The following is a 17,636-nucleotide window of genomic DNA, read 5'->3' on the forward strand; positions in this document are numbered from 1 at the left end:
AGAAGCAAAGCTTTTTATAAGTGGTGGCTGATTTCTGTTCTCCCCCTTTCCCATTATTGAGAATTGTATATTGTTACACATCAAGAATCAGAACAGAGTATATGTTAGAGCAGTTTGGTGTAAAGTAAACTTGGTATAGATATGTTGAGAGATCTTCATCCACAACTCAGCTAGTTAGGATGGATTTCCAACAAATTGATGAGTATCTGCCAAGTAAAACTTTGAACTTTTGCTATACCTTTTCAGTTACACTTTAATCATTACTCCATAGCTTATTCCATAGCTTTTACTTTATTGTCTTTCATACATTTGTTCTTTATAATATATAATTTTGTATTTTTGATTTCTATATTTTCTCTGTAATCTTATTTCTATCTTAATATCCCTGCAATGATGCCGTACCTTAATTTATGAGGTCAAGTTTACTTGAATCAAACTAAGTAAAAGTAATATATGGTCTATTAACTCTTTATTCTCTTAATTTTGTATTCCCCTCTAAAGCTGTAATTTTTACTTTTCTATCTCCTATTTATATTCTTGACCTTTATATCCCAGTTGCTTCAATTCACTTCTGCTTTTATTTTCTACTTCTCATTTCCTTTATATTCCTTCCTTCTCTTGAGCCCCTGCTGATGCCTCTTTCCTACGCTCCTTCCTCCAACTCCAGCTTCTTGAATTCTGCCTGTATTCCTTCAACATATAATTCTATGAACTATAGAATCTTCTAGCTCCCTAGAATATTGTAGGTTCTAAATCTGCCCTTATCTTGATCGTGCCCTGGGCATACAAGTATCTGTCCTTGATCTTTCTTTGCTAGTGCCTTTGGGCCATTTTTCAGATGATTCATACCATCACTAATATATATCCCCCACAACATACATATATATTTAGTCAAAATACATCTTTTTTCTTTCTTTCTGCGGTTTCTGAAAGATGAAAACATAGCTACAACTTTAGAAAACACTCACTTCTAGGCTATGATTTTATTTATTCCAGTATAAACAGTTTACAGAAAGTATACATATATTGCTGACAATTCCATGATTGGACCGATCACTGCCCATGTAACATTACAAGATGATGGGAAAGGAACACAAAGGCAAGAAACATTCCCTGGGACACTACAAGGCTCCCCCCACCCCCCCAGTCCCATGCAGAAATTGAATGTTCTGTGAGAATGTAGGCAAACTAAAGGTATCAGATACTTTCAGAAGAACTGAAGGAGCCTATACACTGAAAATAGAGACATACTGAAAGAGTTACATTGCAGAGAGGCAGGTGAGACATCACAGTCTCTTGACTGACATAAAATTGCCCAATCTGGCTCCTTCCAGACAATTTGGACTTTCAATCCCATAATTCCCAGGCTACCCAAAAATTCTGGAAATCATTTGGAGAGCATCAAGTTGGGAAATATTCTTTGCAAATGGAAAAAGACATATTATGAATGGCTTAACAGTTGTTTTAAAGCATTAACAGCTGTTAGGTACCAATATAAATTACGAAAAACATCACTCAGAATGTTAAGTTGAAGTAACTTCAAGCAATGTCTGGAAAAGAGTAGCTGTCACCATGCCTACAAGAAAGCAATACTGTACCAGTCCAAGAAGCATTATGTATGTAGGCAGGATCAGTATGCTTCCCATGAGGAATGAATAAAAAGAAGTGAAGTATGAGTGTCAGAGTTGGCCCTGAAGGAAGCTATCAAAAGAAGCACAAAATTAAAATTAAAATTAAATTGAGATTGTGGAAGGTCAAGTTAACACGTTGTTGAAGGAGCGAAGGTGGCTTATTGTCTCTCCTTTGAAAAAGGAGATAACACAGAATTCCTGGAAGAGGTGTAAAAAGTCAGATGTGTGAAAAGTCATGACAAAGATCTAGGTCTTCATTTGCCACCAATTCTGTAGGAGATTTTGTATCTATATGATGGGTTTCATCTCTAGATCATGTAACAGAACTGGTCCAGTGCTCCATCTTTTCACGCCTACTGGATGAATTCTCTTAGGTCAACAGTTCATCAGCAGATCACACAAACCCTGGTTTAACTGATGAACGCCGGCAGTTGGGGCAACCTCGTGTTCCATTAGTTTGCAGGCACCTGCAGTGGAAAAGACAGTAGGGAATATCTTAGGCAGGAGTCTGAGTAATGTTCAATTTTATATTCCAAATCCTGATGGAGGAGGTCATGACTTTTTCTGCTGTGATTTCCTGCATTTTTCATTGAAGTGATTGTTTTAAATACTGTAATATATTCCTTAATATTTTAAGGCTATCTTATCTTTCTATTCCTATAAAGAAATGCAACATAAACAAATATAATTAAAATACATACTTGAAATAAACAATAATTGAAACAATGTTAATTTAATTGGAATTCACTCATTTGAAATTATTTGAATTAACTGAGAAGCATTTCATTTTACTTGATTACTTCAAGAAGGGAACCAATAATATGAACATCATTTTAACTGCTGCTTTTTTGTGCTTTGAGGATATATTGAATATTGCTATATTTGGTCTCTTAAAGCTACAATATTTAGGTACTTACCTTTTTAAAAATTATTAATTATATCAGCAATAATGAACCTTCTGCCCTCTCTTCCACAATCCTATATATTCACAAGCTACTTGGGAATAACCCAGCTCTCTGTGTTTAGCAACATATATTGTTGCAATGCAGAATAAAATTTGATGAATGTTAATCTCTGATTGCAATAGGACTAGAATGATAATTTGTTCTGATTTTAAAGAGACCTAGTAACAAAGTACACTGGATCCAATTTATTTTCTTCTTGCATTAATTTTTTTTACCACATAAAAATAATCTGGTTAACACTGGAAAAAGAACCACTACTTTTTATCTGTACCTGTAATGTTTTCCTTTGATCCCAGGAAAAAAGAGAGGGTTGCAATTTGCAAAGTATTACTGTACAAGCACAAAACATCTGAACATTTTTTTCTGTAGGTAGTGTTGAAATGTGGCACTGATGACTATTTGGTTGCCATGGTCTAGATCACTAACATGAAATTAACTTCTATCCCCAAGAGGAAAAAAATGTCTTGCTAAAATTAATGTCGAACTCTGCAGCCATTTACAGCCAAAATCAAGATTTTCACCTTATCTTCTTTAACCAGATTTATAAGAAGAGAAACTGGTTTAGGTGACAGAAAACCTAGTAACTGAATGCATTTACTCTAATATACAATTTATCTCTTACATTCCTTAGGGTGATGTCTTGATCCAGCTGTTAATGCATGGTGAGGTGGCTACCCATCTCCTTGAGAATTAAAATAGGCAGAGGATGGTTGCTCATAACATTCTCTTCTTATAAGGCAAGGCCTCTGTAGGGCCACGTACAAGAATGAACTAAAGATTCCCTGTCCCTGAACTAGATTTTCCAAAGTGTTAATCTTCCTTCCTTCATTTCTCTCAACAGACAATGATTAACATGTTAAGCAGTGAACATTCTTCTTAAGAGCATTTTGCCACACATCTGACTTTTAATTTTAAAGACAGTAGTTACTTGTTTCATTTTGCTGTTTGCCAAAACTGTTGCAGATCCCGTTTTCTTTACTGAAGAAGGCTGAACAGCTTTGCAACACTATGTGTTTTAGCTCATTCACTATTTGTCATGGCCAGGGCAACTTGTTTCCCAGAAATATTTTGGTTTCTGAATATTTGCAGTGCTATTTAGTGCAGTCTAAAGTTAACCTCGCTGTCAGACCCTGGCTTCCAAAAGCACTCATCCATGAGTTCATTTGCTATTTTTCTTGTAATGTGGGCCCTGATAGCTCTGTTTACAAAAGGCTGTCCAAGTTATTCCTTTACTCAGGTTGAGTGCTCAGTTTGAAAAGAAAAACAGGATAAATATATCAACGCTTTTCTAGATCTCCTGCATCTATTTGATCTGCCAATGTGCATCGCTTCTCATGATACAGCAGTTAAATCTAAACAGACTATTTCTTACCATCAATTTTAGGCATTTTGTTTGAAGCAATTCTTCCAATCCAGAGGTAGATTCAGAATCTATTTATATTTTGCTTTTATGATTCTATATACCGTATTTTTTGGACTATAAAACACTCCGGACTATAAGAAGCACATTAGCTTTAGAGAAGGAAAACAAGAAAAAAAAAATTGGCCTCTGCTTCCTGTTGCCGCCGCCCGTTCGCCGCCACCACTGTTCGCTTGCTGCTGCTGCGGCCCATTCATCGGCTGATCAGCGCACCAACACCCCCCCGCCGCAATATTTGCTGTATAAGACGCACAGACATTTCCACCCACTTTGGGGGGGGGAGTGCATTTTATAATCTGAAAAATACGGTATTTATTTCAGTTGAGGGGAGGGTAACACAGGTTATCAATTCTTAACAATTTATTTATTTATTTATTTATTTATTAAATTTTTATACCGCCCCCTCTCCCGAAGGACTCGGGGCGGTGAACAATGCTTTTTATGCACAGTACAAATTAAAACCTGAAGAAGGAATGACCCGAAAGCTTCCCATTAGGTCCACAGTTAATGCAGTTGAGTCTATGCCACCCTGATGCAACTTATTTTTTGACTGATAAGTATATGGTACTAGTTCTTGGTTTTTACCTGATTTTAGGATATCCTAAAGGTGATGCTTGGAAACTGATTCATATTTATGATGGCTGCAATATCCCAAAGTCATGTGACCTTCTGACAAACAGTCAATGGGGAAGCCAGATTCAGTTAATAACTGTATTACTAAGTTAACAACAATGCAGTGACTCACTTAACAACTGTGGTAAGAAAGGTTGTAAAATGGGACAAAAGTCGCTGAACAGCTGTCTCACTTAGTAACAGAAATTTTGGGCTCAATTGTTGTCATAAGTCGAGGACTACCTGGTACAGAAAAGTACTCACCTTATCTTTCAACCCAATTCAATTGTTATGTGCATGGATTCTACATCCAGAAGAGGAAACGTTACATGTAGCTGATAATATTTCTCAAACCCTGCACATTCTGAATGTTCCAATAACAGAACAAGAATGCCAGTGCTTGTTGTCTCCCTCTCTCTCTCATTACATATATGTAGTATGTGCATATACTACATATACAGGTTTTGTGTATGTAATAGTATTAAGTTTTCAGCTAAATTGTTTCTTCAAGTGCATATTTTAAATGGAAAGCACATTTGTTAACATCTCTGCAATTCTAGCTTGTTAGTTTTCTAGCTCTCAGCTTTCTAATGCATAGATGACTGAATGAGAAAGCACCAGGAAAAAAAGGGAATAATCGCAACACACATTCAATTCAATCACGTTGTGTAGCAAAGGACTGGACAACTTGTGATGTCTAATTAAATGCAGCTTCTGACCAAGTTAGAACATTCCGCTGCATGCTTAATATATACCTGCTTTGTCTATTTTTGGATAGGCAGGGCTGCTGGCAAGTTGTTAACCACAGCTGATAACTGTGTTTGGCTCAATGGGTCATGAGTTTTGGGAGTCTGACTCTCAAGCTTGTTCCCCTGATTCTACCTCTAAGTAGACAGATATTATACCTAAGTCAGAACTCATTAAAATTGGACTATAAGGATATAAGAAGCCAGCTAAGACATTGATAAAATAATGCATTCTTGAGAAGGAAATCTAAGTAGGAGATTAAAAATCAATTTTGGGAAAAGTATCCCAGCTTTCAAGGATAAAGGTTTCAGAGATAAGTTGTTGTTTCAATGGAGTGGTAGAAAGGGATTTTTAAAAATCATGAATGATAATACAGAACTTCCTTGTTTCATTCATTCTGGAGGAATTACATCCCCTTTTTTGCCTTTAGGGTTTTGCTTTCTCTTATTCCAGCATGGTTTGCATTCCCCCCTTTTGCCCCTTACTTTAAATGGAAAACGTGGGAACAGGGCAATGCCTGGAGCTGGTGGTTCCTGTCACCAATGGATTCACCACACATGCCACAGTAGAGTTCCATTTCCTCAACACATTCGTGAAACTTCACCACGTGATTACGAAGTTCCCTCTGCTGACCCTTTGTGCGATAGATCCCTTCACAGAGGCAATGAACCTTCAGCAGGCAAAGCTGCAGAAAAGAGAAGACAAAGAAAAATAATCACATGAAGAGAACATTATAAAGGAGGCACTCCATGGGCCCAGCTCATTCCTAGTTCCTGATTATCCAAAGCATGGCATCTTTTAAGTGTTTGAAATGTGATGTTTTCTCATCCCTTCTGCTGCTTTTTAATTTATTTAGCAGAAGCTCACCAACTGTCAGACAGATCCTTCTTTTCTTTGGCCATCTGTTGCCTCCTCTTCCCAAACTGCTTCTTACCATTCCTATTTGTACTTTGGGGGAAAATGGGTGATTTCACTCTTCATTTTATCTTATACATTCAGCAATCACTTTTTTTCAAAATCCTCCCTTCTGATGAGTTCCACGTGAATAATGCTAGCAACGTAGAATGTTTAGGGCTTGGATTTCTCAGTGCAAGAAATTTTGTGTGGATATCCCTGATACCACAAAAACTATAGGTTTGAATTGTTTCAGGATCTTTGGGTTAAGATATAGTCTTTCCTAGCATCATCTTTCCAAAGCCATAATTAAATACCCTACTGTTCAGAAGTCAGGAGCTGCAATTATTCCACTTTAGGAGATGCCCCACTACCCAGAATCAAAACATCTGATGCTAGCTTTCCATTCTGCTATGTAACCCTCATGGGAGAGCTATTTTTCTGATGAGTGACAGAACCTCATCAACAATGTCTAAAGGGTTGGAACACAAATATGGGCCATCACTGTTTATCCCTCCCTCATAATATTAGTGGGTTATTAATGATTCAACATAATATTTGGGTACGTAATTACATTTTCAAAACCTTGGAGGTCTGTTATCAGGCAGAATTATGACATACATAGATAAACTCGCATTAAACAGAACTTACAGTTTATCATGGATATAGTAAAAAAAAATGCAGACGGGACAACTTACTTTGTTTCCTAGTCCCTCTGCCAGCTCATGAGCCCTCTCAATATTTTCTAATGCCTGTAGAAAGCAGAACATACATGTATTTGAGTCAACTCCATAAAACTTTGGGCATTTTACAACATTAAGATAATTATCTTAATGATAATTAAGATAATTAAAATAATAAAACAATATGAATGTAAGTCATGTGCATCCAGGGAAAAACACCCAGACAAATAAAATCCTAGGACTTGATAACTATCCAAACCCAAGGCCTGGAGGAAAAGCCAGGTTTTCAAAGACATCTTGAACACGATCAGGGCAGGAGCCATGCAGATCTCAGGAAGGATGCTGTTTAAGAGTAAGTGCTACAACCATAAAAGGCTTGCTTCCTGGGTGCTAATAGACGACACAGTTTAACCAAAGGAAAGGTAGTCCATCAAGTAATCAGGCCCCATGATACGAAGTGTTTATAGGTGAAGAGGGTGAGGTGCCAAGGTATGTAAGATGTCTTGAAATACGTGGTGGTTCTGAAGAACTTGTTGCTTGAATCTGTGATATGTACCTGAGGTTCAGAGGGTGCCAAGATAGGGAGAACTGCATTAACCTAATCCCTGAAAGTCTAGGTAATACAAAGAAAGATTTACTCCCTCTATTTTAGAATAGGTAAATAAATACTACACATATGCAAAACTATTGTGTATATACTCTATAAAATATATACATAAATACATATACACATACACATGTACATGTACACAAAAGAACCAGTTTGCTGTAGTAATTAAAGACACTGGATTAAGAGCAAGAAGACAGGAATAGAAGCCAGATCAGGGGTGGGTTACTACCGGTTCGCCCCGGTTCAGGCAAACCGGTAGCGGCGGCGGGAGGCTCCACCCACCCACCCACCCAGATTTCATCAAAAACGCACTGCGCATGCACAGAACATTCTGCGCATGTGCAGTTCTTCTGCACAGAACTTTGTGTCCCGCGTGCGCACAAAGCAAGCACCTGCACGCTCCCAATAGCGAACCGGTAGTGCCGGGATTTGAATCCCACTACTGAGCCAGATGGGTCATTTTGTGTCAGTCACTCTCAGCCCTAGACCTGACAGTCAGCCCTAGGGATTTGAAAAGCATCCTGCAAGAAGAAATGTCAAACCACTTCCACAATGTTTGCAAGAAAACTGCCTATGTTTATGAAATTGCCAAGAGCCAAGATTACATGGTATCCAAATTATACATAACTATTTATATTTATGTATATATTATCAGTAGACTCTGGTCAGTGTACAAGTCATAGTTAATAACCCTAATAAATGTTAATAATGCTCTTCACATTAAACCAACTATAGCCCTAAAACTAGCTGGGTAGCCCACAGGTTCTCATTCTGGGCCTAAGACCTGCTGATAAGCAATGGTTTTTAGTGTCTTCTGCAATGTCAGAAAGGAAACGGCATGTATACTTCTGGGGTCAGCATATCTTATGAGAAAACAACTTTAAGTTGATCATTTCTAGATGCTCAACTACAATGAGTAAATCATATTTGTTAAGGCAGCCCATGATGAATCCCAGCACTACTCCATTTATTCATTTTGCTTAGAGATAACTGTGTCACACAACTAGGGTATTCATTAAAGGGTACATTGGATAAACAGTTTTGAATACAAGCTGAACACTTGTTTCCTCGGTATGGATGTTACTATGTGGACAGAAAGATTGTCCATAGGGAAAAAAAAACTTCGTGCATTTTAGAGCCCATTTTGGTGGCTCATAAAAATGCAAATGAATCTAATAGGCTGTAGTTTCAGCTTACTACTGACCTTGTCGAGGTCCTTTTGCATCAACCAGCACTTGGCTACACCAAGCAGCACCTGAACTTGTCCCAGACGGTTTCCAATCTCAGTCATGATGCTCATGGAGGAATCATAGCGGGGAAAAGCTGTCTGGGTTGTAAGAAAATGTGTCAGTTGCTGTCCACTACTGCTCTCAGGCAGCCTCTTTCATAGGAGAGGGTCATACCTGTACATCTGCACGGCTGCGGTGGATATCAGCGAAGCAGAGCAGGCACTGTGCTTGCAAAGGACGATCTCCATGCTGAAGGGCAGTCTTCATTGACTCCTAATAAGACAAGCTTTCAGAATTTGAACTCAAGTTGAACTTCTATCACATACTAGGTTCTAAATTGTGACCTAAGAAATGGGCATCTGAGTGAAGGAAATGATGTCTTGTCCTATTCACAACCCACATTAAAGACAGCATCCCTTCTCCCAAATTGTTTCAACAAAATAAATGGTTGAAGGAAGAGGTAGGTTATGCAGCTTGGACCTTCCTCAAACAGTCAAAATACTTTGCCATTGCTTCGGAGTTTTATTGGGTTCCTTCGCAGTTCAAAAACCACTTTCTTCCACCAAAGAAAATAATCTGTGTTCTTACTAAAAAATAGTGGCGTGTACTGATGTTTATAGATAAAGATGGCTTTCAATTTTTTTGCCCCATAACGGGGCTTTATAACCAAAAACAACTGTATTGACAGTGGATGCAGTTACTGCAAGATGGCTGTAGTACAGCCAACAAAACACACCAAAAACTAATCGGTTTGCTGCAATAGTCTAAACAAAAAAGTGGTTTAAGCATAACTCAATGTAGTCAAATCTGCTTTCTTCAGAAAGTGATGCAACTTAACACCCCTCCCCCAAAACTGGAGAGCCCTTTAACTTTACCAAGTAGACTTCCCCCTACTCCAAAAACCTGTGCTTGTACCTCACAGCATTCCATAGCATCTGGCAAGCGCCCCAGCTTTCGATAGGCTACGGCCATGTAGAACTGGCTCATTGCTCGGTACTTTAAACTCCAGCCCTTTCCATAATCATTCACCAGCTCTGCTGCCTTGCATGGGAAAAACAGAGCTTTTTCATAATCCTTGAAAAGAGAAGAAGAAGCAAGGAGTGAGGTTGAAAGGAAAGATACAGAAAGGCTGCAGAAATGATAAAAGCTATGATTGTTTAAAGCTATGAAATCTTTTAAGCTGTTTTGACTGGTTTTGATTTTTCTATGGTTAATGGTAGGATATAAATCCACCAAAGAATAATGTTTATGACAACTTGTAACCTAGATTGATTGCTTTAAAAATTATAGTGAAAAAAGCCATGGTTTCAACCTGCTTTTATAAGAAGCACTAACATGGAGTTTGGGAATGGTAAATTCTTTGGAATATAAGATTACCCCATTAATTATATTTTTCTGGTTAAAAAAATGAACTGGTGATAGTACTGTAACACATGTGGATTATACATGTACACATTCTGAAATGTGTAATGAGAGTTCAATATGGCAAGTTTCCACTAAGTAGGAAATCTAGTCTATATATCCTAAGTCTCTGTTAAGATAAGGCAAGTCCTTGCACTTCATTTGAGTTCACAATAAGAAGATTGAAAAATGATTATTGTAAGTAAACTTATCCAAATTTATACCAAAATAAGCAATGTTAATGTTGAGGGCATGAATTTTCCTAGAAATAGCTAAATGCTTTAAATTTCATGTTCAAAACATTATCAAAATAAAGAATGTTCTCCAAGAACTTTACATACAGCAATTTGTAATAGATATTAAGTTATACATTTGATAATCTTGTCTCACAAATGGATCCATAAGCATTAGCATAGAATAGGTTGTATGTGATCATATTATGTGTTACTACCTTAAGCTATAATATGAAAATGATTGTGTGATCAAATCCTTGAAATATCAGAAAAGCTTTTTCCTTTCTTACGTTTATTGTTAGACTGGTGAAAAATATTACTGATATTTACTATGATTTCTCAGTGTTCTTTTGTTTCATATCCAAAAATAGACTTTAATAAAATAGAATGATAAAATTAGAAAAATACTATTTAAGTCTTTCCATTAGCTAATCAACATCTAATTTTCTGACAAATAATATGCATGACCAAAATGGCAATCTGTGATACAACAATCTAACTTTTTCTGGAAGATTTTCCCTATCTAAATATGTGAGTTGAAACAATAGTTCCATTGAGGCAGGAGATTACGAAGGGTTGTATCTAGGACCTTGTGTGGGCACCAAACTAATAGCCAAAATTCCACAATATTACAAAGCCACACAATATTTTCACGTTTTCCCTGATGTCTCAAAGATTTTAGATCATAATTCTAAAAAGTTGTGAAACTAAGCAAATTTGCAAGATTTCAGGCCTTACCTAATCAAAACATTATTTTTTATTTAATGTTGCCATCCCAGAGATACCATTTTAGAGGAGTCGTGTATGGCAGGGGTGGGCAACTGTGGCCCTTTTACAACCTGTGGACTTCAACTCCCAGAATTCCTGAGCTAGCTTGGCTATCTCAAGAATTCTGGGAGTTGAAGTCCACAGGTTGTAAAAGGGCCACAGTTGCCCACCCTGGTGTATGGCACTGTTTCCCCAAACACCATGCACTTGAGCTCTGATTTATGTGATGGTCCTCACAAGCTTCAGATCACAAAGTTATGGTTCACAGAAAGAAAACAGGTGGAAACCCCTGCATTCTAGGTTCAATCTACCATCTGTACAATCCTCCAGACAGTTGGAAAAGTGTCTCCATTTCCTTTTCTTCCATCTGCATTTCTAAAACTTCTGATCTACATTTTCTTGTCATTTCTGCAATACTCACTTTGAGGTGTGTGTAGAAATTTCCTAGGCTGCAACAGACGCGACACTCAAGCATCTTGTCATCATTGTTGTGTGCATATCGTAGAGCTTTCTCAAAACACTCCAGAGCTTTTTGGAAGACACTGAGGCCAAGGTAGGCATTGCCCATGCTGAGGTTGACTTGGCCATTTAGTTGCAGGCCCAATGTTGTACCTCGCATGTTCAGGCAGGTCTTACAATAGGAGATGGTTTTGGGGAATTCGCAAAGCTTCTCGTTGCTCCGTGCCAAATTCAGGTAGCTCTCAGTAAGGTAGTCAGGATCCTCCAGTTCTCGGGCAGTGTCAATCTGCATGACTGCAAACTTTTAGCAAAAGAACATAACATTTAAGAAGAAACAAATCTAATCCTAAACTTCAGTCATAATGAATTTGTGTAATTTTATTGATTATTTATTTAATTTTATTGATTAATTTTTAAACAAGATTAAAACCAATACAAAAAAGAAACAAAGAAAATAAGAAGGTATAGTGAATAAGTAAAAGAAAATAGAAAAAAAAAATAAAGAAGTGGCTTCTGATCTTTTGGGCAGCTGTTATAAAGGCATTTATATTTTACACTTTTTTTCTCTAAGGTTACTTCATAATTTCCTTCTTTCCAGAAGCTAACCATAAACCCATAAATCATAAGTTCATTTTTTTAGTAAAAAGTTCAAAAGGGGTTTCCAATCACTGATAAATGTAATTATTCATCTCTCTCTAATCAAACTGGCTAATTTTGCCATGTCTGGTGGCTCTGACACTTTCACCAACTATAATGAATTCAGAATGGAGCCAACCACAATATTCACATCAAGATAGACAATTGGATTTGGAGTTGACAATTGGAGTTGACAATTTGGACCTACTCTGTGGCAGACAAGGCTCAGGGTTACAAAACTTACCTTGTTTTTTTGCTATAAAGCAAATGGCGCCATGTGCAAAATAGTGTCTCAGGAAAGCAGTCAAATGCTAAGGAATGTCGTTATCATATTTGCATATGCTTTGATTGTCTGCTTTTGGAAAAATAATCCAATTTTTAATAAAAAATTAAAAAGGATATGGTTGTTTTTCTTTTCACTTAAATGAAATTTAGAAATGATGAAAGGAAAATTGTGTAAGTAAGCTAAATAATATTACATTAAATAACCTGTTGTTTTTATTTCCTATTAATGTATTTTTACATACAGCCTTGTCTTGGTGATTTTGTTTTACTAATTTCTTTCTCTGTACATGTTCAAGAAAGAAATTAAATGGATCCGGGCTACAGTTGCCTAGTACTCATACTGAGTAAAGCTATATCCACAGCATCTGGATATTTAGGAGTCTCTCTTTCAGTATAAGCAATAAAATGCTTTTAAAACCAGTCTTCAATTAACTTCTGGCAGAAAACTGAAATGCTGACCTGTATGGAGAAGGTTCAGAAGGAGCTCCTTCCCCTTCCTCTAGACATTTCTAACCCTGATGAACAGTTTGTTTTGAAGACAAAGGGGAATCATATGAAAAGAGAGAAGAGTATTTCTGAAGTAGTATTTAACTCTTAATACTGTACTTAACAGTACAAAAGAAAAAGCAATTTCTTCTCTTTCCTAAAATCCTATATAAATTAAAGTAAGCCTTACATATTTGCATTCTCAAACGGCATTTTATTTTCTTCCTACAGGCCTTCTAATGCCTCTTTTCATATCCCAGTCAGCTTCTAGCTGATCTGTTCTTATCCTAGGACTCAGGGTGATTTACAGTTAGTGTTGCTATCATGTATGTATGTATGTATGTATGTATGTATGTATGTATGTATGTATGTATTAAGCTGTGGTGGCACAGTGGTGTTGAAGCCTAACTCACTGCTTATTCCGGGAATTCGATTCTGACTGCCTCAAGGTTGATTTAGCCTTCCATCCTACTGAGATTGGTAAAATGAGGACCCAGGCTGTTGGGGGCAATATGTTGACTATGTAAACCGCTTACAGAGGGCTGTAAAGCACTGTGAAGAAGTATGTAAGTCTAAATGCTATTGCTATCTACTGTATGTATGTATGTATGTATGTATGTATGTATGTATGTATGTGTTTTCTAATTAAGTGTTATTTTGTGGCAACTGCCCGGATAAACCCTTTAACCCTATAGATAAAACATATTCTGTAAATCAGTTCCTGAACAACAGGGCTGTACAAAGCATTCGAAATAGACATTTTGCATATAAGTTAGTACTAGAGCAGGGTACCTGTGTGCAAAGTGTTAAACTAGCCATATTCTTTGGGATGTGTTTTGCAAAGGGCCTCTTTCAAATGCTTTGCACAGCACTTCTAAGCAAATTGTCTGTGATGAATTCTGCCAGAATAGACTAAAGAGTTAATTCAGCACAGAAAGTACTGTTATAACCAGAACTGTGGAGATATGGACTGAAATACTCAATTGGCAATGGAGTTCACAGAACAAATTTCACTTGAGTTCTTTGGAGGAAATCAGGATAAAAATAAATTATAATAATCGGAAAATCCCTTTCAGACCCCAATTTATTTTTTTTCCTTTGATTCCTACCATTTTAACCAAACTACTTTAATACGTTATCAATCTATATATATAAAAACGAAAACCACTCATGAAATCTCCAAAACCGTAAAGCCTACAAACTTGAAATTTGCCACGTATGTTCCTCTTGGCTTCTAGGTGCTCACTAAGAAAGGATTTTTCGAAATGACCATCAGAGCATTAGTATTTCCTATATTATTATAACAGGCTCTGATGCTAATTAGTTAGACGTTCTACTCCCCCCTCCCAACTTGAAAATAACTCTGGAGAGTACGGGATAGCATAGGACAGGCTTCTGGGTGGCAAGGCTGAGGGAGAGAAGGGGATAGGATAGGGGAAGATTCTGTGGAGCAAGGCTGAGGGAGAGAAGGGGATAGGATAGGGGAGGATTCTGTCAGGCAAGGCTGAGGGAGAGAAGGGAATAGGATAGGAGAGGCTTCTGTGGGGCAAGGCTGAGGGAGAGAAGGGAATAGGATAGGAGAGGCTTCTGTGGGGCAAGTCTGAGGGAGAGAAGGGGATAGGATAGGGGAAGATTCTGTGGGGCAAGGCTGAGGGAGAGAAGGGGAGAGGAGGGGCCGATTGTAACTACTCATTAAGTTTCAAGCTGTAAGTGTCAGTTTATCAAGCCCCATCACATAGTTTCGTAGCAAAGCATGGGTATCCAGCTAGTTTAAATCTTATAAAAGCTGTATAGATACTCTGAATATAGTCCCCTTCAAAACATCTGAAAGAATATCTACTTGCATATTGTGTTTTCAAAAACACCATCCATCCTAATAGTCTGGAGTCAGATCAACACATCAGGTTCAAACTTCTGTGAATTTATGGAACTTATATTACAATTTATGAACACACAAATTTACTGACTTCAGCATTATGTCTTTTTATTCCTCTCCCCAGCCTGCTTTTTGTAACATCTTATTAAAAAAGAGAGCGGAGGATTTTAAACATGGGACTGAAAACCTAATAATACAAATTTGCAATCTAGAATGCTCCTCAAAATATCAATGGATGGATGAACTCTTCTTCCTTATAAAATGTTTATTTTCCTATCATCCAATCAGCAACTGGTATCAGCTGTTATAACAACACTCTAATCTTTTATTCTATGCATGATCTCTCATAGTTAGTTTAAAAAAATCTTCCCATAAACTGAAGAATTAATGTTAGAAATCTTTAGTCCAGGGATGTCAAACTCCCAGCCCACAGGCCGGATGCGTTGCCACGCCCACACCCGGTTTAGCGAAGGGGAAAAAAGTCCCAATACGTCACATGATGCCTCCATGACGACATGAGTTTGACATCCCTGCTCTAGTCAGTCCCTCCAAAAGTAGTTGAACCTCTCTTTTTTAATGTTTATAGATCCCATTTGGATGTAGATTTAAATCCTAAACCCTGCTCTACAACCAAGTTACTACTACATCTGCAAGAAATATTGTTCCTCAATATTTCATCAAGGGGCCCATTAACACAAATATACCTTAATTGAAAGCCCACAGGCTTATCAGTCTTGATCCCTTAATAAACTTCTTAAAACCATTTGCAACCCAAATTGTACAATACAAATATAGCAGTCTCTATAATCTTTAATCAGATAATGGGTATGTTTCTAAAACAAATACAGGTAGTCCTCGATTTACCACTACAACTGAGCCCAAAATTTCAGTTGCTAACCAAGACATTTGTTAAGTGAATTTTGCCCCATTTTAGGACCTTGCTTGCCACTGTTGTTAAAATAGTAATACGGTTGTTAAGTGAATCTGGCTTTCTCATTTATTTTGCTTGTCAGAAGGTCGCAAAAGGTGATCACATGACCCTAGGACACTGCAACCACATGGGGATGCTGCAATGGTTGTGTGAAAAATGGTCATAAGTTACTATTTTCAGTTCCATTGTAACTTCAAACAGTCACTAAATGAACTGTTGTAAGTCTGTACACTGTACAACACCAGTGGTGTTGGGGGATCAGAGTTCTAACTCAATACTACATTAGATTTTCCACAGGTTTCTCTTTCCTACTTTCCAGAAGATCTAAAGTTGCATCCACAAGATAATGAATCGAGAATAGAAAAATCGTAATTCACATCTCATCTCAACTCTGGATTTCTGGATTGCCTTGTAAAACTCCTCACCCCTCAAACAGAAATAATAATTAAAAAGAAAAGACTTTTGGATTCAAGGCCACGTATATTGAAAATGATGACAGATTTCTGCAGTATTTACCCAAAAGTAAGAAGATCTCGAATTTAAGATCTTCCAAAGCAACATTTAATAGAAAACAACTTCTCAGCGCATCTATTCATTTATTAGATTTATATGCTACCCATCTCACTCTGAAAAGAGATCTGGGTGGCTTCTACGGCAATCATCACGTTGTGAAAGTAGTTATTTTGAACAGAAAAAAAGAGAATGTTCTATTCAAATAAATAATGCTGAAAAATCTAATGATGTGCCATTTGGAAGCTACCTTCACTAGTATAAACTATGTGTTTGTGTACACACACACACACCTGCACACACATATACGGTACTGTTTAATCTACAGTTATTTTATACAGCTGACAATTCTACAAAATTAAGGAGAGCCACAGAATACGGCATCTCAGCTTTGCAAAACCACACAACCCTCAGGTACATATGCAAATGGCTAACGCTGTAATACCCAACATACTTAATTCTGCAGATGAGAAACTTTTAGATTGCTCATTAGGTCTAGGACTGCAGGTGAAAATGCAGAGTGGCAATTTTCAAAGGCAAGAATTTGGCAGGGCTTCAGGATCTGCAATTTTAAAAGAATCCCAATGTCAAACAGCTATGTTTACTGTTTGATTGTGGCTGAACTGTAATCTGGAGCCCTACTTTTCTACCCACCATCCTCTCCGTAACATAGCAAGAGAAAAAGACATGCAGCCAATCAGAATGCTTTACCTTTAACATATCTTTGTACCGGCCCATCTCCGAGTGAGCAGTGATGAGGCATCCCAGAACTCGAAACCTGCCAGCTGCATCTGTGCTCTTTTCCAAAACCCGCAACCAGACTTGAAGGGCCTTTTCTGTCTGACTGGACTGATACAGTTGGAGTCCTTTTTCTATCTGCTGCTTGGTCTGGTCCTGTCCCATCTTCTTTGTGCTCCGGAGCTGCATATACCAACTTGTCGGAAGAGCAGACCTGTCGGAGTGGCTGTTTAGATGGGCTAAAAGAAACAATTACAGTGAAGTTGGTGCTAAAACAGGAGGATGGACTGCATGGTGCCAAAGCTCAGGGCCCACCGGAATCTCAGATGGCTCAGCCTGGAGGAATGTCAATCGGAGATGAGAAAGAAAGGCCCACCCAAATGTTAATGCAACCACCCTGATCTTCTAGAATAGCATCCTCGGTGCTGCTATCCTACCAGAGCTTTCTACAACCCAGGCCACAAACAAAGTGGAAGACAAGAAAAGCACAGTGAGGAAAGCAGGAAAGAGCCTAAGTGGCTG

At 37.7% G+C, this 17,636-nt stretch overlaps 1 protein-coding gene across 2 annotated transcripts; it reads right to left on the bottom strand.

Moving 5' to 3' along the window:
- Positions 1-968: 968 nt before the first annotated feature.
- On the bottom strand, positions 969-17,303 carry RAPSN (receptor associated protein of the synapse). Of its 2 annotated transcripts, none has more exons than XM_070931243.1 (8): positions 17,088-17,303; positions 11,615-11,953; positions 9,707-9,865; positions 8,966-9,064; positions 8,767-8,889; positions 6,968-7,021; positions 5,861-6,060; positions 969-2,098 (listed from the first exon to the last, which is right to left on the bottom strand). In XM_070931243.1, the coding sequence occupies exons 1-8, from the start codon at positions 17,301-17,303 to the stop codon at positions 2,026-2,028; spliced, it is 1,263 nt and encodes a 420-aa protein (XP_070787344.1). In that variant the 3' UTR covers positions 969-2,025. The 2 variants fall into 2 exon arrangements, with proteins under 2 accessions (XP_070787344.1, XP_070787345.1); XM_070931244.1 differs by having other exon boundaries at positions 11,615-11,938; positions 17,088-17,279.
- Between the last annotated feature and the right edge of the window lie 333 nt (positions 17,304-17,636).

Source organism: Pituophis catenifer, unplaced genomic scaffold (assembly GCF_029215685.1).
Source record: "Pituophis catenifer annectens isolate HBS135680 unplaced genomic scaffold, rPitCat1.0.hap2 SCAF_1, whole genome shotgun sequence".
NCBI classification, from domain to species: Eukaryota; Metazoa; Chordata; class Lepidosauria; order Squamata; family Colubridae; genus Pituophis; species Pituophis catenifer.